At 53.9% G+C, this 21,754-nt stretch overlaps 2 protein-coding genes across 2 annotated transcripts in view; one reads left to right on the top strand and one right to left on the bottom strand.

Moving 5' to 3' along the window:
- Positions 1-10,463, top strand: part of TRIM8 (tripartite motif containing 8) — a 29,119-nt gene extending 18,656 nt beyond the window's left edge. Inside the window, exons 3-7 of the mRNA XM_057379780.1 lie at positions 6,040-6,135; positions 6,897-7,130; positions 7,487-7,518; positions 8,051-8,166; positions 8,891-10,463. Of these exons, the coding sequence (XP_057235763.1) occupies positions 6,040-6,135; positions 6,897-7,130; positions 7,487-7,518; positions 8,051-8,166; positions 8,891-9,498 (1,086 nt within the window). The 3' untranslated portion in view covers positions 9,499-10,463. The remainder of the gene's footprint in view (positions 1-6,039; positions 6,136-6,896; positions 7,131-7,486; positions 7,519-8,050; positions 8,167-8,890) is intronic.
- A 6,892-nt stretch (positions 10,464-17,355) lies between these two features.
- Positions 17,356-21,754, bottom strand: part of ARL3 (ADP ribosylation factor like GTPase 3) — a 30,204-nt gene continuing 25,805 nt past the window's right edge. Inside the window, exon 6 of the mRNA XM_057379768.1 lies at positions 17,356-21,359. Coding sequence (XP_057235751.1) covers positions 21,312-21,359 — 48 coding nt within the window. The 3' untranslated portion in view covers positions 17,356-21,311. The remainder of the gene's footprint in view (positions 21,360-21,754) is intronic.

The raw sequence follows: 21,754 nt of genomic DNA, 5'->3' as shown, positions 1-21,754 counted from the left end.
GGGTAGAGCCCCAGCCTTTTTCTCCCCTTTGTGTGAGAGGCACACCATCGAGTAACCCCCATGGCTGTGAGGAGCAGGGGACGCACAGAAGGCCAGGAAGGTTAGTTAACATCCTCAAGGTCCTTCTGAAGGTTTCTTTCTGACAGARAATAGGTCCCCATTTCCTGGACTCCAGAAATCCCGCTGCTGGCCCCATGCAACACAATGCCTTGTATTTTCCCCTTATTAACAAGTTCTTCCTTTCTGCCGGGTGTAAACAAGGGAAAGAGCTGTCCCAGGCTGCAGGCACTGGCACAGCCCTGTGGTAGTCCAGGATCTGTTCTGGTACAGGGATGTGCAGAGAAGCACAGTCTGCCATGCCCACTGTCCYGCGGTGCCTCAGGAGCCAGGGCCAACCTGGTTCTGCCAAGCAGCCATGAGTCCTGGCTCCATGGCAGCATCCAGCTGCTGGATGGCACAGGGATGCCCTGTGCTGGGGTGGGCATGGGAGGTGGAACATGGGGCTGTGCCTGTGGGGTAGCCAGTGGAGATGGGACATGGGTCTAAACCTGATGGTTTCTTYTCCTGTTGTCCTGGAGAAAGTTCAGAGGCCAGGCACCATCTCACAGGATAATGTGGACAAGCAGGAGGCATCTTCAGCCACTCTAGCATGAGAACAGGGTGGAGAGCTGCTCTTGCAAGAAACACTCTACATCCTGTTTCCCCAAGCTGGCGCAGAATATTTGGCCTTCACTCCTTTTCTACAAAGCATCAGCTCTCCTGGTGCTCAGGGGTCCCTCARTGTTGGCAAGGGGGTCTCTTTGATGCCTGTTCACTGCGTGGCTGCTGCTCCCATCCCTTCCTCACAAGGGCAGCTATTAATATCTCAGAGGCTGTTCTCCTCCCCTCTTCCTTCCCCTGTTGAGGATAAACCAGCCTGATCCCTGCACAGGGAGCACCGTGAGAAAAGCCAAAGCCTGGAGCACTGTGTGTACTCTGGGCTGGCCAGGGGAGACAAGACCTCGTGCTCTGACTGGAGACCTTCCCTCCTGCATGGTGCTTACTGTAAATGTGTGCAAGATGAAACCCCAACCAGAAAGCATTTCCTTCCTGCCCCTTTAAGTGGATCAGCCTCCTGCAAGTGTTGTGAGGGCTGTGGGGAGTTTGAAAGAGCTGGTTGTGCCTGAGTCTGGTCAGCAGGACACGGTGGCAGGGTGGGAGGGATGCTCCAAGGGGTTTGGATTGTGGGGACTGGTCCCCTTGGGCTGTGCACGATCTCATGATCTGAGATCYTTATTTTGGGGGACACTAGGGTGCTGTGCCCCAGATGTGCAGAGTATCAAAGTTCTGGTGTGTTAGCAGGTGGGGTGACACTTTCAGGAGGGATGAAAATAGCTCATCGCGTGGGTTTTTCTCAGAAAACCGTCCAGCTGACAGTGGAACGGGGCTGGGGAGAGGGAAGCCTGTGTGTGGGAGGCATGGGGAGGCGAAAGGTTGTGCTCGCCTGCTCGGTCCAGGGCTTTGGGTGCATTAAAATTCAGTCACTGTGACTTCAGGCCCATCTCCAGCAACATGCCGGGACGTGTGTCTCAATGGGGGCTCTTGATCCCAGTCCCCGGGCTGAGCTGCAGGTGTCTGGAGCCATTCCCACAACAGGCATCTGCCCTTTGCGGCTTCCTCGCTCCGGTTCCACCTTCCTCCTCCTCCTCACCCTTCCTTCCCCTCRCGCTCCAAGCTGCTCCCTCCGTTCTGGCTTTCCGGTGACTGCAAACAATGTCCTTATTCACTCAGTGACTGGGATTTGGCGGCGAGGGGAAGGCCCGGGCACAGAGGAGGAGGAAGGAGAGAGGCAGAGAAGCGAGCCTGTCCTGGGCCAGCCGTCCAGCTGTGCTTAAAGGTGCTCTGTGGGGCAGTTTGACTCTCTGCTCCCCCGCTTTCCTACGGGACCGAGGGCTGTGCACTCCTGTGGTTTGTCCACCTGTCCTGCTATGGTACCCTCCAAACCCACAGACAGTTTCAGCAGAGTTTACTGGGCATTAGCATCCTGCCAGGATCCCACAGGTCACTGTGGTGGCACTTGGTTGCTTTTGCAAAGTGAATGGCCCTGAAGGATGCACAGCACATATTAGACATCAGAGAAGCTGCATGGGCTCCATTTGCCCTATGAACACAGTAAGGCTTTTCACTGCTCCAGCTCTTGTTTAAAACCACAGCAGCTCAGCAGGTCATGGGGCACTGCTCTGCTTCTGGTAAAGCAGCCAGGCTCCTTCCTGATCCTGCTGGGAGTTGGGCAGGGGCTGGTGAGCACTCGTGCCCCCAGGGAAGGGGTGCCACAGGCTCTCCCCTGCCAGCTGTCCCTGGAAGGCACACAAGGGCCCTGACCAGTCTCAGAGAACACAAAACCTTGGGGAATGTCATGGGATTTTGCTGCCCTGATGCTGGCCCCAGGACAATGGGCTGCTGGGGGCTGCAGAAGGGGGATGAGGGGAGTGCTGGGCATCAGGCGGGCCAGGGGCATAATCTGCTGTTACCGTTGGCTCAGCAGGGACCACARGCTTAGCTCTGCCCTTTGGGAGTGGACAGTGGTGAGACCAGCCTAAGACAAGCCAGGGACACATTTTGCCCACAGATTGCTCCCTGCCTGGGAGGATTGCTCCCTTGGGTGGGTGTGAGCTCCTTCCCACACCCCAGTTCGCCCATTTGCAGTGAGGGCTTTCCCAGGTGCTGAGCTGGGCCCATGTGTGTGACACATCCAAGGCTTGTGAAGCTGCAGAAGGGAAGCAAAGGCTGGCTTCCCCTCCTTTGTCCTTCCACCTTTGGTGGTCCAGCCCCTGTGCAGGGTTGATGGCATGTTTGCCAACTCCCTGTATGGGCTCAGCCCTTTAGTACCCACCATTTCTTTTGTTCCATGAGGAGTGGGGAGATGATGTTCATCTCCTGCAGAATAAGCTGGTGTCCATGAACTAGCCCTGACTCACTGGGGCCTACAGGGTGATGATGGACCAGCCACTTAGCCCAGCCAACGATTAATTTATTAATTAATGAGATGAATTCACTCTCAGCTGGTGTTGGAATAAGAAGCATTCTTAGCATGCGTTTCGCAAACTGGCGACGTGTCTCGGAAAAGACAAACTGGGATCAGAGTTGCTCATATCCTGGGAAGGGTGCCTGTACGGAGGGAGCCTCACTTCTCCCAGCATCAAGGTCATGCATGAAATAYGAGAAATTACCCCGAGAAATTCTGATCCTGGAGGAGGAGGAGTTCATGACTTCAGAAATACCAGATTTGGGAGGGGATGGAAGTGGAAGGGATATATTTTCMTTTTCAAAATACCTAAGGAATTCAGCCTGTGCTGCACAGACAATGAAATTTTGCCCCTTGGTGCCGGAAGGGGTAATTCATACCCTTGTGTCTTGTTAAGATTTTTGTTGCCGTGGGTGAAAAACCCTCCCATTCCACTGCAATCCCAGGCATGTACAGTTTTTAAATCACCCTAAAATCAAGAGAGTGGCTCAAATGTGAGGTTTAAATAAAGTGTTGCATGTCCTTTATTCTTTCTGATTTCTATAGCTTTAGGTTGGATTTTGGTGACTTTTTCCAGCTGTGATGGGATATTAAATTTATTTATATGTATAAAACATTATTTCTATATATGTTTATGTGTATATTTGTGATTTCACATAATTGTATGRATCCAGGATCAGAGCAGTCTGAGGTTTGTTACAAAACACAAAGGTTGGCAGCTCTGCCAYGGCAGCTGCAGGGCGATGGTACGTGCGTGTCCGGGGCTGTTCGGTGCCTCCCTCGGGGGACCCTCACACCAGTGGGGCTGGCAGGGTGGCCTTTGCCTGCCTGGCATCTGCCAGCAATAGGAAACCCTGCTTTCCTTCCCCTGCAAGAGCATCCCAGCAGCATTGSGGGGGAGGGCAGTGGCTGCCTCGGGTGTGTCAAATACCTGATGGGTACAGCAGAGTGCAGTGGGGATTTGGCCTCTGTGCCCAGCGAGCTGTCAGGCTCGCATCCTGTGCTGTGTTTTTTACCCACTCCTGTCCCAGCTGGCACACAGGGAAGTCAGGCAGAGGATTGGGCTGCTCCTGGGAGCCCGGCTAGWCTTGGCCATCCTCGTGGTGGGCTGGTGTGGATGGGTCTGGCTGCTCGTGGTGGAGGTGGTGTATCTGCAGCAGGGAGGGAGGGGCAGGGAAGGGCTCWGTGCAGAGCTCGCTGTGTCCTTTGGCTGCCCAGCGTAGGGAGTGAGCAGCTCAGCCTGGGTTGCACAACCTGCCCAACTCCCACATGCAACTGGCCTCCTGCGAGCAGAGATGTTGGAAGGCATCTCTTTCTCTGGAGGCCTGGAGCCTGCTTGCTGCCTGCATTTCTCAGCCTGGCTGCATGGGACTGTTGCCCACCTGCCCCACAGTTCTGCCTGATGCTGGACCCAAAACCCTGTCYGAGCCCCTAGAGATGTCCCCAGCAGCCCCTCACTTAGGCCTGGCTGCTGGTGCAGGACCTGGGACACCATTCTGTCTGCACCCTGAGTTCTCCAAGGTTCAAGCAAGTGTTGCACTCACTCCCCAGAGTTCAGTTCCCACCGTGTTTAACCTGGGAGCGGACTGCAGCCTCCTGATGCTGCAGCAGCACAAATAACAAACGGTTTACAGTGGAAAAAAAGGAGATTTTTAATATATGCCTCAAATCTTTCTTGGTGTGGATGCTTCCATTGATGCCCTTGCACTGCAGGCCCCTATGTTTCTGTACACACCTGCAGCAAATGTCCCCCTCTGGGCAGGGCTCTGCATTGCTGTGACTGCCCCTCGGCTCTGTTTCAGTGGATGTGCTGTCTGTGTGTCTGTCTGCATGTGCCTGGCTGGGTGCACACGCGTGGGCCCCGGGCATGCATGTGGAGTGTGCCTGTGAGTGGGAAGCTGGGTTTTTTTAGCTCCTCGTTATTATTAGTGGTAGGAGCCCAGCGACAGTAAGGCTGGAGGTGCCCGAGACCTTAAGAAAAACAACAGGAGGGAGGAGGCTTCGCATTCCTGCTCCTGAATTGAGTCGGAGGTGACAGCCTTTCCCTGCAATGCAATTAATCCCGGCAGCGCCTCTGCCACCCTCCCCCTCCCGCCTCGTCCAGGAATTAATTACTTGATTATAAATTCCCGAGTGGCGGTTTATAATAGCAATAATCCCCTCGAAATTCATTCTCGCTGCCGGTTTCTTCCCATTTCGCCCCCGTCGCTGAGTCTCTAACGCCGCGTCTCTGTGCCGGGCAAAGCCCTTCTCCTTGCCACGCCGGTGTCCTGGCTTTGCCCCTCAATATTAACATGAAGGGCAAGTATTTGGAGTTGATTTTGAGGGGAGTTTTGGGAAGCCCTGCTCCTGATGATAGTGATGGAGCCCTTCTCTCACGGGCAGTGTGTTTCTGCTGGCTGGGAAGCACGCAGGAGCGAGGYGCTCCCACAGATAGCTGGAGATAAGGTTTTGTCCCAGTTATTCGGYGGATGGCCCAGGCCCAGCCCCAAGGAGTGGGGCTGGGGGCTGGCAGTGTGGCGGGGGGAGGCCCCGTTCCTCCTCACTCTGTCCCTCCAGATTACGCTGACACTGGCTCTGGGGCTTGTCATGGAGGCGGGGAAGGGAGAACGGATTTGGCGTGGCGTACGGGGGCGCGAGGGAGGTGGTGATGTCTCRCAGGAGCCTGCTGGCGGTGGGTGATGGGCCTCAAAATGGTGCTGCCTTAGTGGGAGATGAGCCTCTCTGCGTCCCCCCAAGTCCCCAGGGCTTGGCCCTGACCCAACCCCACTGACTCGGCTGCACAAAGTTACCTGAGGGGCTGCCCCCATGCAGGGGACCCAACCCTGCAATAATACAGCCCCTCTGCCATTGTGCCATGAGGATTCCAGCTCCACAAGCTGCGCGTGGGCTTTCAGCCTGGCAGTGGCATCCTGCTGGGAGAAACCACTGTCCCTCCTGAACCGCGTGGGCAGAGCCAGTGTGGGCAGCACCAACATTCACTGCCACTCGTGGCCACTGGGCTCTGACATTGCTGCTTTCTCCCATCTCTGCAGAAGATGCTGATGAAGCAGCAGGACCGCCTGGAGGAGCGGGAGCAGGACATCGAAGAGCAGCTCTACAAGCTGGAATCAGACAAGCGGCTCGTCGAGGTAACCAGTGCTTCRCCCTGCCATGGCCAGTCCCAGGGACTGTCACCCCATGGCACGATGGGGACAGGCTTCTGGGACAYAGGAGTCAGGAGGGTAGGGAGAAAGGCAGTCATGCAGGGGAGGAGTAGCCAGACAGACTTCCTGCCTCCATTTCAGTCTTGGCAGTCATTGTTTTGGGAGACAAAATGTGTTTGGAGCTGCCCGGCCTCATGGGTCCTGGGGTGACTTGAGAGGTGAGGAACAAGGCTGTCCTTGAATATTAGATGGCCCATCCTGCCCTCAGCTCAGCACAGCCTTTCCCAAGAAGGGAGCGCTTGTGGTCCTTAAAGCCCCTTGGCCTCCCAGAGCATGAAGTGTCTCCAGCCTGGGGTGAGGCTGGGAATGCGAATGAAGATGGGAAAGGGAATGCAGATGGGGATGGGTGGGATTTTTCACGGGAACACACCTCTGTCGGTGGTGTGGCAGGTTGTTGGTTGGCATTATGWCTCTGCAGGTGATCCCCACACAGACCCCAGGAAGTAGGTGCAGGGATCTGCTGAAGCAATCAAACCTTCACAGTGTCCCAGTTGGGTCTCTGGCACGTAGAAGTCCCATGTGGCAGCTKACAGCAGGGTTTGATCTGTCTGGGTGTTGCAGGAAAGCAGAGCTGGGGTGCAGCTTTCGGGTTGCATTCTCCACTGCTGGGAAAGGACCCAGGTGTCCTGGGACATCATGGAAGAGGTTGGAGGGCACAGAGGGCCTGACCCTGCTCCTCTCCCCAGGAGAAGGTGAGCCAGCTGAAGGACGAGGTGCGCCTGCAGTACGAGAAGATGCACCAGATCTTGGATGAGGACTTGCGGAAGACCATGGAGATCCTGGACAAGGCCCAGGCCAAGTTCTGCAATGAGAATGCAGCCCAGGTTCTGCACCTCAATGAGCGCATGCAGGAGGCCAAGAAGCTCCTCAGCTCTGTCCAGGTCATGTTCGACAAAACTGAGGACATCAACTTCATGAAGGTAAGACAGGTGGGACAGGGGCTCTGGAGAGGTCTGGTTGTGTAGGAAGAATCGGGGAGGCATGGGGTGTGGTGGGGAGGCGGATGGGGACATTAGCAGAGCTGGCTGATGCCTCTAGAGGGCTCAGCAAWGGGAGAAGTCAAGGAGGAGTGGGGCAGGCTCAGGGCTGGCCTCAAATAAGGAGGTGCCACGGCTGGAGATGGGGCTGGAGCAGCCCATTGAAGGGGGAAGGGGGCTCAGTGCCCATGGTCATGCTGTCCCCTCCTGGGGAGCCACRGAAGCTGACACTGAAAGGGGACTTGGCCACCATGGCAGAGACTGGCCTTACTGACAAGAGCTTCTTCTTCCACTTYCAGAACACCAAGTCTGTGAAAATCTTGATGGACAGGTAAGCATGGCGGGTCAGACGTGTTTGGGTGAAAGGGTGTGTTCGTGTCCACAGGGGTGGCAGCAGCACAATGTCCAGGGGAACACCGGGGCCAGGGATGCTACAGGGTCTGGGAGAGGCACGTGCCATGCCTCAGCTTCCCTCTCTGGGAGGACGAAAAGATCCCATTGTGCAGCCATTGAATCAGRACTAGGGGTAACACAGTGATGAGCTTGTGGAAGAGCAGAGGGTGGGTGCAGCTGGGTTGGGTGCARAGCTTGGTCCAGCTCCACTGGGCAGAGACAAGGTGAGAGGAGGTGAGCTGGGGGGGATGGCCATGCTGTGGGGACAAGGTCTGCAGGAGGTGTGCCCTGGCAGGGGATGTTCACAGCAAAGCTGGACAGGGAAGGTCCTGCCTGCCAGAGACAGCCAGCTCCCTTCTGTCCTCTACCCTAGGGAGGGKCTTTGGCTCCAGGAGGGTGTGGGGGAAGGAGCTGTCCCTCTCCTGAGTCTGCCTTGTAACTCAAAACCCTCTGCCTGCCATCCCCAACAGGACTCAGAACTGTACAGGTGGCAGCCTGCCCCCACCCAAAATCGGCCATCTCAACTCCAAGCTCTTCCTGAACGAGATCGCCAAGAAGGAGAAGCAGCTGAGGAAGTTGCTGGAAGGTGGGTGAAACCTGGGGGCTGAGGGGTGCGGGGGCACGGGACCTCACTACCCATGTATCCATAGCTGGCTGCCCTGCAGATCCCAGTACAATACTGTGGAGAGAGCTGTTAGGAGAGGGACCCCTGGGAGCCCCTCTGCAGTCAGCARGGGCGTGGAGAGTCACAAAGCCAGTTCCTGACTCTCCCCAGGGCATTTTCCTTGTCTTGTGAAAGGGTTGTGTTCTGGGGTTACACAAAACCTTGAAATACAGGGCTTTTTGCGGGGTTGGCCATTGCCAGGAGAAGTCAGTGGAAAGAAGGGGGTCAGCATGTGGGCAGGGACAGCCAGGGGCTGTCATGGCCCCACAGCCCCCAGCCAATGCCTGGGAGCWGATCATGACCTAAGGAGGCTTCCCAGTGCTCTCTCCTTAGGGATTCGTGTTTATCCCCCAGGCTGTCCCACTGTTCTCCTGTTAGGGGCTGTGTTCACGAGCTGTTTGCAGARCAGTGCCCAGGGCTGCTCCAAGCCCGCTGGCGAGGGACCAGAACTGAATCTGCGAGTCCACCTGCACAGGGCTTGGTGCTCGGTTTGCCACTGGTGGGGCGGGCTGGGGCACCCTCTGTTCATCTGGGGCTGGAGTGTGGGTCTCGGGGCTCCGCTGCGGGTTCAGATCAGCATCCGGGGCACCCTGGAGCTGTGCCTTGCTGTGCTTAATACAATCTCCCTCTGCTGTTGGCTCCACAGGTCCTCTGAGCACCCCCGTCCCCTTCCTGCAGAGTATCCCCATGTACCCCTGCACCGTCAGCAACTCCGGCGCGGAGAAGCGCAAGCACTCCACCGCCTTTCCCGAGGGCAGCTTCCTCGAGCCATCATCCGGGACTGTGGCGAGCCAGTACATGAGCCAGGGYGCTTCGGCTGGCGAGGGGCAGTCCGCACAAGCCATGGTGCCTTGTAGCTCCACACAGCACATAGTTGGACTTCCTAGCGGCCCGCAGCCKGTGCACTCGGGCTCCGTCTTCAACCCATCTCACTACCCCAACACCACGTCATCTCAGCAGTCCGTGCTCTCCCAGTACGGCGGGCGCAAAATCCTCGTCTGCTCCGTGGATAACTGTTACTGTTCCTCGGTGTCCAACCACAGCGGGCACCAGCCCTACCCGCGCTCGGGGCACTTCCCCTGGACAGTCTCGTCGCAGGAGTACTCGCACCCGCTGCCGCCCGCCCCCGCCGTCCCCCAGTCGCTCCCGGGACTTGCCGTGAGGGAATGGATTGACGCATCCCAGCAGCACGGGCGGCAGGATTTCTATAGGGTCTATGGCCAGCCATCGGCCAAACACTACGTCACCAGTTAACCGTCACACTCTCTGGAGAGTACCGCGCGATGATGTGTTCAGAGAGAAAAGTCTGGTTTGGTTTGGCTTTCCTTTTTATTTTTTTTTTTACCCCTTTTAAATCAAACCCGATTTTTTCCCTGCCTCACGCCCCTCCAGGATTTTGGGGAGGGTTGTTCTATCATATCTCTTGTTTTTTTTTTAATCCTTTAAAAATGAAATAATAATTTTTTTCATTTTAATGCCTTTTTTTTAATTTAATTTTGGAAGTCCTTCCTGCCCCTCGCTGGGTAAACACGAGGGAGAAATTACCGAGAAGAAATTGATGGGGATTTCAGTCGGACATCTGGGTCTGCGCGTTGTGCTCTTCCTCGCTCCTCTCTGCCTTTGGAAAACTTCAGAAGGGACAATGGCACCTTCTCCCTTTCTATTTCTCCGAGTTCATTTTTTCTGGTTTGGTTCAGTTTTTCCCCTTTCCCCACCCCTTTCTTTCCCTTTTTAAAAARAAAAAAAAAAAAGAAAAAATCTATCATTGATTCAGTATGAAATGAAACTTGTAGATTCTGGGTTTGTTACCTTTTTTTTTTTTAAAGGCTGATTTTTTTTGTGTTAAAAGGCCACTTCTCATGCATATTGGCATTTTTTTCCTTCTTTCAGAGATTTGTAAATACACAATGGCAGGAAATTTAATGCACAAAAAAAAGGGAAAAGAAACTTTAAAAAAAAAACATGAATAAATAAATAAAAAAAAAATCTGTTCTAGTTTTCAGGAGGGGAAGCGTAGCCGAAACGCACCCCCCCTCCTGCATATCGCTGATGCAACTTCCTGTAACAAGCACTTTGTATAAAAAAAAAGTGGACTTCCTGCTATAAGGCACAGGTATTTATTCTGTAACCGATTTTAGACACACACACACACACACAAACACACACACAAACACACACACACGCAAAATATTCAAATAAATGTGATCACTTAGTGCAAACGCCTCGCTCTGCTGCAGCTCTTCCCCCGGGAACGCCAGCTCCGGCGGGAGGCTCCAACCTGCTTTTGGAGCACTGTGCTCCCCGGTCCCGCAGGAGCCCAGACCGTGACGGGGTTTTTGTGGAGGGGCTGTTGGGGAGGGAGCAGCTCGGGAATGGGCGGCAGTGGGTCCCAGATGTGAAGGAGGTTCCCACCAGCGCCCATCCCGTGCCCCAGCCCCATGGGAAGGTGTGYTGGAGATGTGGCTCTCCAGCAGCTCCCTCCCAGGCGGCGAGGATGTGAGTCAGGCACGGAGCCGGCCGGGCCGCATCCTGCCTGKAGCTCCAGAACAATCCCCATTGTGGGACGGGGACTGGGTCGGGGACAGCAGCTTTCCTGACTGCCAGCATCCACCATTCCGGCCATGCTGCTGCCCTAGCACCGAGCCCTTGAGCCCTCATCCCTGCCTAAGGCTCCTCTGCCCCCGGGGCTTTGTGGGTGCTGGCAGCACCCCGGGCTCGTTCGGGAACCCTCTGTGCTCAGCCAAGGCTGGGAAGGGTGAGGAGGAACCTTTGTCYTGGACGTGTAGCGGGGCTGTGGGCTGGCCTGGCTGGTGCTGTACAGGGATGATCTTCATCTGGGGAAAATGAGGCTGACTTCATAAAGCAGTGTCCTAGAGACAGGAGGGATTTTCGATTGCTCTCTTTGGGTTTGGTTTTCTTTATTTTTGTGTTCGTTGCAAAACACCCCTGGTTTAGTTCCGGTTTGGATTCCCCCTGTGCTGCCGAAGTGGGAAGTGGGAAGGGGAGAGTCTCAGTAAGCTGAAACAGGGGAATAGTGGGTCTGAGGGAGGGGGACCCTCTCACTAACTCCCCCCATTACATCCCAAGAGAGGTGGCAGCACAGTCCTGGACAACTTCCCAGGCAGTGCTGGGTTGGGGAGCCAGCACCTCCTGCCCGTGTGTTCCTGTACACACAGGCTGCCGAGCCCGGCAGCTCAGCCCTGCTGTCCTGCCGGGATATTCCCAACCCTGTCCTGCTCAGGCTCTTCAAGAAACCCCCAATCCGTTGGGATATTTGGGAGTTTGCTTCTCAAGCAAAGCACCCCAGGAAGGCAGGAGGGAGCAGGATGCTCCCAACCTCYGCAAGGACCCCATGATGCAAACCCCTCCGTGTTGCAGGGCCGGCTGCTGGGGGGTTTGGAAGAACCCAGGGTGGGGATACAGGCAAGATGAGTGACATCCCTCCCTGTGGASGTGTCCCTGATGCACAGCCAGGGCCACCCCCACTCCAGGGTATTCCCCAGCCCTGGCCCCTGTGCTTGGTGCCTCCAGTTTGACTGCCCAGCTGCCCTCCTCATCATCACCCTCTTCCTCCTCGGCACAGCTGCCTCCTCCTGTGAGAGCACAGCTGCCAGYCTGGACTGATACTAAAGTATTTGTCACCCACTGATGGGGGGACACAGGCACTGCCCCCAGCCTGCAGGATGACCCCCAAAAGTTTAGGACTCTCCCCATCATGGGCCACTCTCTCCCACCCCAAGCCTTCACTGGAGGGACCAGCCCCAAACAGGGGGTGCCCCTTGCAGAGCAGAGGGGCCATAGCCCCTCTCCTGCTCCCGCATCCAGGAAGAGTCCCCGGTTGTTCTGGGTGCCCCASCTCCCTACAGCACCATCAGTGCCATCCAGCTCTGGTGGTGAGGAGGGAAGCGATGGTCCCGTGGGGKCATCCCATGGAGCAGCAGGAGGAATGTGTGACCGTGGCCCCATTGGGATAACGGAGTCCTGGGAGGGGAAGCGCTGATGCTCGGGTGCACAGCGGGGTTTTGTTGATGGATGGCTCTGTCCAGGGGGTGGGGAAAGCACGGGGAGCAGAGGCACATCCATAAACAGCTCGAGTTGTGAATGGAAAGAGACGGATTAGGAGCCAGGTGAAAACATGTCACACGGCGGAAAGAAAAATGAGCAGCTGGGCCAGACCAAATTGGTGTCTGATGAAGGACGTGGGGCCTGATGGAAAAAGGATCCCAGGGCCGGCGGTGCTGCACGGGGGAGGCTGATGGGGAACAGCTGGAGCCGGACACGCGCATCTGGCAGAGCAGGGTGAGGGGAGAGGKGGTGATGCCCCTTGGGGTCCCAGGGATGTGGATGGCTGCTGTGACCACTGTGCCACTGGCCACTGCACTCTGGGCACGGGGCTGCAGCTCCACCCTCGGATCGGCGCGACGAGGGGCTGGTGCTTCACTCTCAGGGTGAGCCTGGGAAGGGGCACAGTCCCGTGGTCCAGCCCTCGGCAGAGATTTACCCATTGGGGTTCAGGCTCTCCTGTGCCATGGGGTCCCCAGGTGGAGGAGCCACTGCCTTTTCCATCATTTGCATACATGTAAATAAGTAATCAACATAATGAGGGCGAATGCAAACCAGGCTTTCAGTTTGCAACCAAGTCCTATTTTTAACCTTGGAAAAGGGTTTCGACAGGAAGTTGCAGGCCCTGCCCTGGTACTCGGCAGCACGTCCGGCCGTGCGGGTGCTCACACTGATCCCTCATCCCAAAACACCGCTGACCCCACAGCCACCACGGGGTCAGTGCCTATTGCACTCTGTTCCCGTTACCAAAGCAAACAGAAATCCCACATCCTTGTGGAAAGGTGGACCACACAACATCACACCCTGCCTCACAGCAGCCTTTTTGGGCAGCTGTCCCACCCACTGAGCCCCAGGTCCCGCTTCCAGCCAGGGTGTGCACCCCGGGAATGCCCCCGGCGCCTTGGGAGTGAAAGCCCTGTGCTTAAACATGAAGGGTATATTTAGACAGTGTCAATTTAAGTTTGCACATCAACCTTATAAATATGAAAGCTCCTCTCTGTGAGATGTTTAAGATACCTCATCAGCCTTTGGAAAATATGCAGGAATATTAATTAGCCAGATTTGGGTATTATCTCATAATGAATAAATGAAGAGACTCACTGCCTAAGATGAACCWCTGGTGGCTCATTGGGGTTTGTTGCTTTCTTTTAAGAAAAGTGTGTTTCTAAGGTAATTCACTCATTTTAACCCAGGCTGGCACAGAGGCTCAGAGGATGCAGCCTGCCAGGGCTGACCAGGGTGGGACACAGCAGACTACTCCTCACCTGGAGGGACTCTAAAAGCTGTTGTTCTACACCGCCTGATTTGACCCCAGCTGGCTGCACTGCCTCTGGGGACACAGGTACAGGGACAAGGTTGGATTCCTGTCCTGGCTGTAGCAGCCCTGGGCCCAAGATGGAGGCACCAAGTGCAGCCCCACTTCTCAAAAAACTTATTTTTGGCTTCTTCCCTTCCCGGCCTCAATCCTCACCTCCTGCTCTCCTGCTCTGCTCCCCCGGCTGCTTCACTCCCTCCAGCTGGGCCAGGATAGGAATTTCCCAGTTGCTGTAGAAACCCAGATGAAGGACACACTTCAAATGAAAATGCCAAACAAGAAATGGCTTTGTGTGCACCCGGATGGCCGCTTTTCCTTGCCAGGATGCGGTGGCTTTGGGGCCCTTCTTTGGGGCACCCTGTGTGGATGGAGGGGAGCTGTACAGACAGTGGAGGCTCCCTCACAGCCCCAGAATTTTGCATTAAGCAGCGAGTAGAGGCTGGGGGTCACTGGGAAAAACACTTCAAAGGTCTCCATCACCCATGGAATGCCGCATTGAAGGATGCAGAAGCCATTGGGGCTTTGACATCYCTGCCAGCTCTGGCACCATCTCCCCCTTTGGYCTTACRGCTAAGACATCCCTGGGACCCCRAGGGGCATCACCACCWGATTTGMAAGRTTTTGGGGYRGTGGGGCGGTTTCCAGCTGGTGGGAAGAGGCTTGGGGCTGAGCAGGGGACAGTCGGGCAGAGGATGGGGACACCAGCACAAGCCTCGAGGTGCAGTTGGATGGCCCAGGCGATGGCCCAGGTGGCAGAGCCATGTCCATCGGAGGAGCTGGGTCAGGGTGGACCGGCCAGCAGCCACYGTGGGCCRGAGCCATCCCGGGGCCATCCCGGGGCCCCCCCGGCGCGTGGCGGCTGCCGGGGCCCGGGCGGCGCGTGGGTGCGGGGCGCTGCCGGCTGCCGGAGCTGCCATTGTTTGCCTTCAATCAAGATGTTTCAGGCAGAATCAAAAGCACCAACTGGGGAAATCATCATCACAAAAAATCTTGCGCCTGCAAAATAGGTCAAGTAAGACTCCAAAGAGAGAGAGCGTCTGATCTGCATTGCAAGGAAGAATAGCAACAGCTGTGATCTCCAGTATATATGGATGGGCTGGGGGGGGATAAATATATATATCCATGCATATGTATAACCGCTTACAGCTGTTGGGCCGTATGTTCATTAGGGCCAACTGTTTTGGAGGCAGAGGGATCAGCGCTAATCGGGAAAGGGAGTTTATCATCACATTCAGAGGCAAAAGTGTCAGGAGCAACTGCGGCCCCCCCGCCCCGCAGCCCACACCAGCTGTGCTGTGCTGAATGCACCCAATTCAGGGCCCCCCCACCCCCCCGGGCTGTGAGAGCTGCGGCTCCTGCCCCAGCTCCAAAAGCAGCCACCAGCCGGGCGCAGATCTCTGCCCAGTCCCAGACCCAAGCACTGTGCACAGGGGTTGCTGTGCCTCTTTCCCCCCTCCCCAGACCAGCTCTCTGTGCCCACGCCACCGACCCAGCCCCTCACAGTAGGGYCCCTTTGCTTATTATCCCTGCTTGCCTCTGGCCTCACAGGTGCCAGCTATAAAAATGTACCCAAAATACATATAAATCCTCCTGTCTGACATCAGGGAGGCTGATGGAGCCAGGGCAGGACAGCTGGCTCAGCCACCCCAAGACGTTGGGCTTTGCCTGGTCAGTTGGGACCCAGCTGTCACAGGCTGGGAACAGCACAGTGTCCCAGCCCACACTGATGCTCTCGGCATGGTGGGGWCCCGCTGTCCCCAGCAGTGTCCCCCTCAGCACCCCAAGCTCCTGCCAGAGACAGAAGCGTTAAAGCTTGCAGGCTGTGACTCCCATTGGCAGCATAAAGGTTGCAAAGCCAAGCAGCAAGGACAACTTGTATTTAAAAATATCTCTCATCCAGGTGATTTACTTGCAGGGCGTCCCTGCCAGCTCCTAATGCAGCTCAGACTTGGGGCCTTACCCACCTGCCAGCTCCCCTTCCTCCCGGGGTTATTTATTTGGGGCGTGCGGTCACAGCACATTGCAAGCAGAGGGGCTCCCTCCAACCTTTCCTCTTCTGAATGCAATTTCCCCCCCATCTTTTTCCATTAAAATTGATACAGATATTCATCTCGGTCAGTCAGCTACAGAGGAAATGCAGAGGGGRCACCCCCCACCCCGTGCTGTTTCCAGCAAGCCTTTGACAGCGTCCCCCAGCACGGGCACAGCCTGACCGCAGCTTTACAGGAGTTTCGCTTCCAATCGGTGCTGGGAAGGGAAATAAGTGAACAGATTGCAGTAAAAAAYCCAACAAGCCCAAATTCAGCCAACTGAGCCCGAAGCTGCCATTTCGGCAGGAGCCAATCACGAGGCTGCGRTGCAAGCTTGTTTCCACTTAAACAAAACAAAATAAAATKAAAMAGGCTTCAGCCAGCGCCTGGGTGGGTGCCCGGGTGGGTGGGCTGGAGCACGGCCGTGGCCATCGGTCCAGCTGCCCCGCTCCGACGTGTCCCGGCTGSGGATGCCAACGCGGCGAGAACGCGGAGGATGAAATCTCCGGCTCCGTGGCCACGGACCGCTTTCTGCTCTGATAAAGGCAGGCGTCCGGCGTGCAGGGCCGTAAACAGGGAAATACCGGTCAAAGAGGAACAAAAATCTCAGTGTTTTTTTCTTCTGCAGGCTGCGAATTATTATCTTTTTTTTTTTCTCCCCTCCCCACACCCAATCGGCTCGGTTCCCTGTCCTTTCGGGAGCACTAAATTCATCATGTGGATGCAAAGCGGGGCTTGTGCGGGGAAGGAGCCGCGGTTCTCTCGAGCAGACGCATGCAAGGTCACACGCAGCCTCCCCATAAATTACAGCGTCCCCCCGTAAACAGCAACAGGAGAGGGGAAGCGCGGCGGCTTCGGGGGCTGGGGGCCGCAGGGGCCGATACATAACGTTGTGACAAGTCAAACAACTCTCAGGGTGTTCACTTGCCAAAGAAGTATTTTTCACATCCAATCCATTAGGCAAACAAGATGAAAAAGTATTTTCTACTTTGCTGAAAAAATACCAGGACTGAGTATAAAGTGTGCCTTAANAAAAAAAAAAAAAAAAAAAAAAAAAAAAAAAAAAAAAAAAAAAAAAAAAAAAAAAAAAAAAAAAAAAAAAAGAAATTAAGTGTGACCATCTATAATGTTTTTTTTTTTCAGCAGCTCTGATGACCTTCCAGGCATCTGGACTGTGCAGGGAGGGAGCTGATGCTTTAAAGAGTTTTAACAGTTTCTCACTTTTTGGCCCATCCGGGTGTTGCAGGAACAGAAATGAGTCAGATTAGTTGGAAAGCAACAAACTCAGATTTGCTTGCCTCCTTCCAAACCCCCTCCCAACCACACTTCACTGAACCAAACCCAAATAGTTGCTGCTTTCCTTTTTCCCCTTCCCTTTTCCTGCCAGGTCAGTGGAGAATGTGTTTCATGACAAGCTTTTTTTAACCTACAACACGATTTTTGAAATAAGAAGATCCTCCCAGAGTTTGCCTTTTTCGTTGGCTGACTTTTCTGATAGTTTTGGACAAGTGAAAATCCAAAGAAAAAAGGTTTTTTCAACAGTTTTGATCACTTCTAGTAACAGCAGCCATTTCTGATGGGGAGAYAGGGCAGCAGTGGAAGAGCAGCTTTGCAGACTGACTTGGGGCTCTTGAGAAAAGACAATCCTGTCAGAAAATGAACCTGCTGAAGAAAAAATKATCACCCCCAAACAGTTGTCTTTCTACTAAATTTTAATTTATTTCCTTTTTTTTTGACAAAGACATCTAAATTATACACTGAGTAACAACACRACCAGATATTGCAAATATCCCTTTTTGGTGAAATACAAAAAGGGAACATAAAAGAAAGAGCTTGCGTGGACCCAGCCAGCCCAGGGAATGCARCAGCTGCCATCTTTTGCTTTTGGAGAAAAGCAATGTAAAAGCATGTTGGAGTAGGCTGGTCTCATCCCAGTACACTTCATAAAAAGAGTCTGGTGACCAGTTATCGTTTTGACAGAGAGAAAAGTCATTAACATGTGCAAGAAACATTATAGGAAGCAGGGAAAATGGGAGAAGGTTGCAAGAGGCTTTGGCAAGCATTCTCCAAGGGCAGGAGAGACATTTTCCAATGAAGCTGCAGTGGAGGACATGGCCACAGCTGGGAGAGGACATGAGTCCCCACAYCCAGCTCTCACGGTCAGAGCAGGAGCTTGGATTCAGGTTTTCTGTCGTGCCCTTGGAGAATTTCACTTCTCCAGCACCTCTCCCCTCCAGGGAATGCAACGGGGCAGGAGCAGGGGAGGCTTCTTTCATCTATCGAAAAGGTAGAACCAGATTTAATGATGTGAAAGCGAAGCACGACAAACTCCCCGCGGGAGAGGAATTAACCCGTGACAGACATCCCGAGGTCTGTCTGTCACTCGGAGCCTTTAAATCACGGCTGGGCTTCTTTCTAGCAGAGTCACCACTGCGGGGTGGGGTTTGCGGGCTGTGCTGTGCGGGAGGGCAGGAGAGAGGAGCGCARCGGTCCCTGCTGCCTTTAAAAATCTGGGAATTGAGGCGATGCGTGGCAGAGCTCCACCCGTACCRTGAGACGCTTGGTTCCCCCAGCCCCACTTTAAAGCAGGGTGAAGCCGACAGCGCTGGAAGGAAGGACAGAGCCYTGCGTGTGCATTGCCATTGCCCAGGGCGGGGCTGGAGGGCTGGCGGACGGGCAGGGGCTGCGTTGGTCGGTGGCGGGTGTTTCTGGCTGGCCCCAGACAGTTGTCCAGGTGATTTTTAGCCGGRTGCTGCCCAGGGCAGAGAGCCCTGCAGAGGCCACAGCAGATGTAAATACATTCAGATAAAGAGCAAGTGAACAGAACCTCAAATCCTTATACATTTTCACCAGGTTRCACAGAGAAACGTTTACAATATAATGAACATTTACAGCCATCACTGCAGGATGATATATTTAAGACGTGGTCATTTTAACTCCCCACCTGCATCCTMCCAGCACAGCTCACTCTCACATCTTTCTCTCTTACTACCTGGCACAGGAAAACCAAATTAACTACTGGGTTACAGGTACAGATGCACGCAACCAGTACATGTGGCTACATGCAAACATAACAAATGAGCCAGCAAATGTTTCTGGATCCTGAGTTCAATAAGGCAATTTTTCCTTCCCAGCTAAAGTGATAGGAAAATTACTACATTTTACACACATTTCCAAGTTGAACCAATGTGAGCCTAAAAAAATGAAATTACCCTTCTGGATGCTTTTCAGCCCCAGGAAGCCAGCTGTGGCACTGGTAGAGTGTCACARACTAAATTTGCCACTGCTAAAAGGGTAGGGAGCAGGAAAGCACCAACTCCAGTCCTTGAAAGTGTGAAGGATCAATGCCTGAGCTCCAAAGGGGGCTTTGCCCTGCCCTGCCCTGCCTCGGCCAGAGAAGTACCCAAGCATTTCCTTCTGCATCTGGTAAGCAATGTGCGCAAATTCAAAGCTCGGGGAGTATCTATTGCAAAGCTCTGCCACTCAGCCAACACAAGCCTGCCCACAGGAAAGGGTTGCAATTCTTTACATTGCTTGCATCAGGCAAATGCTTTATTTGCAAGGAAAAGGTGATGCYGGGATGAATTTCTCCTCCTTGGACTGACCCAGGAACATGCCATGCTCAAATCTGYAGCGTTCCCGATAAGCCTGCGCAGCTGGGGAGTCACCGAGCAAACTGCATTTAAATGAACATCTCATCTTATGACTCCTTACTCAATCCATGCAAAGCCGGAGCTGTGTCACTTTGTGTCATTAGCGATTGCTTAACAGCTCACTTGAGCCCGCTCTTCCCCCCCACCCGCTCCCCAGTCGTCTGTTTTTTAAAGCAAGGCTGTGCTACTCCGGCATGCGTGTCCTGCCTCCCTGCTGGAGACAGATGCACTCGGAGGGTGCTGACTCACGGACGCAGGCAGATTAAAGTTGGATTGCTAAAGCAGTTGCTGTCCCAGCTGTCCCTGTGCCCCCAGCCACAGCAAAGACAGCTGAACTACACACGGATCAGCCCTCAAGTGCTACTGTACATCCTGATGTATGGGGGGACCTGGAATGAGCCCCAGATGATTTTAATCTGCCAAGCTGTAACACGTAGGCGGCCAGGGGCCGCTTCACGTACTGTGCAGATGTTTGTGTCGTGAGGTGGAGATGTCCAGGGGAAGGGAGGAAAAAAGAGCTGGGAGCTCCAGGGGTGTCAGCCGTCTGCCTGGGTCCATGAGTCAACTCGCTGACGCGTGGTAAAGCCACATGCTTTAGTACAAGCAGCTTTCCCCATCCTGCGCGACCGTCCGTCTCCAGGAGGTGGAAGGGGTAATGCAGTCCCCAGTCATTCCCTGGCCTTTTGCAGGCAGGCAGCAAACAAAGCTGGCAAGCAGGGCAGTGGGATTATTTTACCATCTGTGCATTAGAAACTGGCCCAGGAGTCACCAAGCTCGCTTCATGCAGGACATTGCTGCTTTGACGTGCTAATCGCTCCCGCTCCCTGTCAGTCTGGGGCTACATTTGAATTGGGGACAAGGAGGTAGAAAACACATTCTCTTTCCTATTTCAGCAACTGCATCCTTTTAGAGGGAAGCTGGCTTGGGGAAGGATGGATACTCGTTTTAAAGAGCACTTCCCATCTGCCATTCACCAGGATCCTCACCYTCCACCAGGGCAATCCACAGATGGCACCAGGTCAGGCCCTAGACAGCCAGCCCGCCGTGGGGCAGTGCCCCAAGTCCCTGGAAGCACCAGGCAAGACATGCTGAGGCGGTGGAGTAGGAGAATACATTTTGCACATTTCAAAGAAGGAAACCTGGGACCTGATATCTCATTCTAGAAAGTAATCATGGACTTAATTGCATTTTCCTGCAGAGTTGCCTTAACATCAAGGGAAAATCAACAGGGATTGTTCAACATCAAGACTAATCTCACATATGGAACTTATTGAACGGAGGAACAACGTTTTTGCTGGCTCAAGGTGAAATGCTGGGCTAAATTCTCCTTCAGCTGCGAGAAAAGCCCTAGGCACACTCATCCTGCATTATTCCAACTGTAAAGAGCTTCAATTATACACATATAACCCTTCTCTCCCCTCTACAGCAGTGTCGCAATGCAACAGTGCCTCGTTATCATCAAACTCCTCTTTTATGGCTATAGGAATATGTGGAAGTCTTCTACCCTTGTTACACAAATGACTCCTTAGCARCTTTATTTTAAGAAACTACCCACAACTGGTAACACAACTGCATTTATCTGTCACTGAGGGGAAGCTGTGACTGACGCCCGAGCGTGTCCTCAGCAACCGCGCATATGGGGCAGCTCCTATGCATCTAAGCAACTACAGTAACTCACCACTCCCTCTGCTCCACACTGAATCAGTCTTGCTTCTGCTTACAAACTTGCTTGCTAATCAGACATTTAATACTATTTATGCATAGGTAGGAAATAYGTAATTCCTTTATTGGGATAAAAAAATGATACTAAAGAGCAGGTCAAGTTCCAAATCCAGCAGTAGGTTTAAACCGATGTTGTTCCCTTTTTTCTCTCTTTTTTTTTTTTTCTCTTAACAGCTGTAGCTGTGCACAGATGGAAAAACATTTGGTCAGAAAGCAGCAAATTAGTGTTTTCAGGCTAGAATTCTGCTCCCACCGCTCCTCCATTTCCATGCAGCTCAGAATGCTTTACTTCTTCTTAGCACAGACATTTTTGCACACCCAGTTCATGCCGTCCTTCAGACAAAGAAAGGTAATGTTAGTCAAGTGAAGGGAGGAGGAATCCCCCAATCCCAYCCCACCACCATTCTGCAAGCACTGTGTTCTGCCTCCTCATCGACCCCCTGCCTGCCCTTCTGTGCCCAAAACCACTGTGGGTTAAAAAAATAAGTGCTTCCTTGCTTGGTMGATGTTGTCACACAGAGGTTATTAAATCTTTCATCTGACCATAAAAAGTATCATCGTCTCATCACGTTGCTATGTGTAGGTCCTTCGAGGAAGGATCACTTTGCAGTCAAGGTACGTCAGTGGCAGATGAAGGCTCAGTTCCAGGTTCAGCTACRGATGATTTGTGTAACCTCGGGCAAGTCATCTTATCTTTGAGACTGGATTTTAGGGCACTGTTTGTTATA

The sequence above is a fragment of the Malurus melanocephalus genome, unplaced genomic scaffold, assembly GCF_030028575.1.
Source record: "Malurus melanocephalus ecotype Western Australia unplaced genomic scaffold, MMel_1.1 scaffold_12, whole genome shotgun sequence".
Taxonomy (NCBI): domain Eukaryota; kingdom Metazoa; phylum Chordata; class Aves; order Passeriformes; family Maluridae; genus Malurus; species Malurus melanocephalus.
This window is presented reverse-complemented; position numbering and strand designations above follow the sequence as displayed.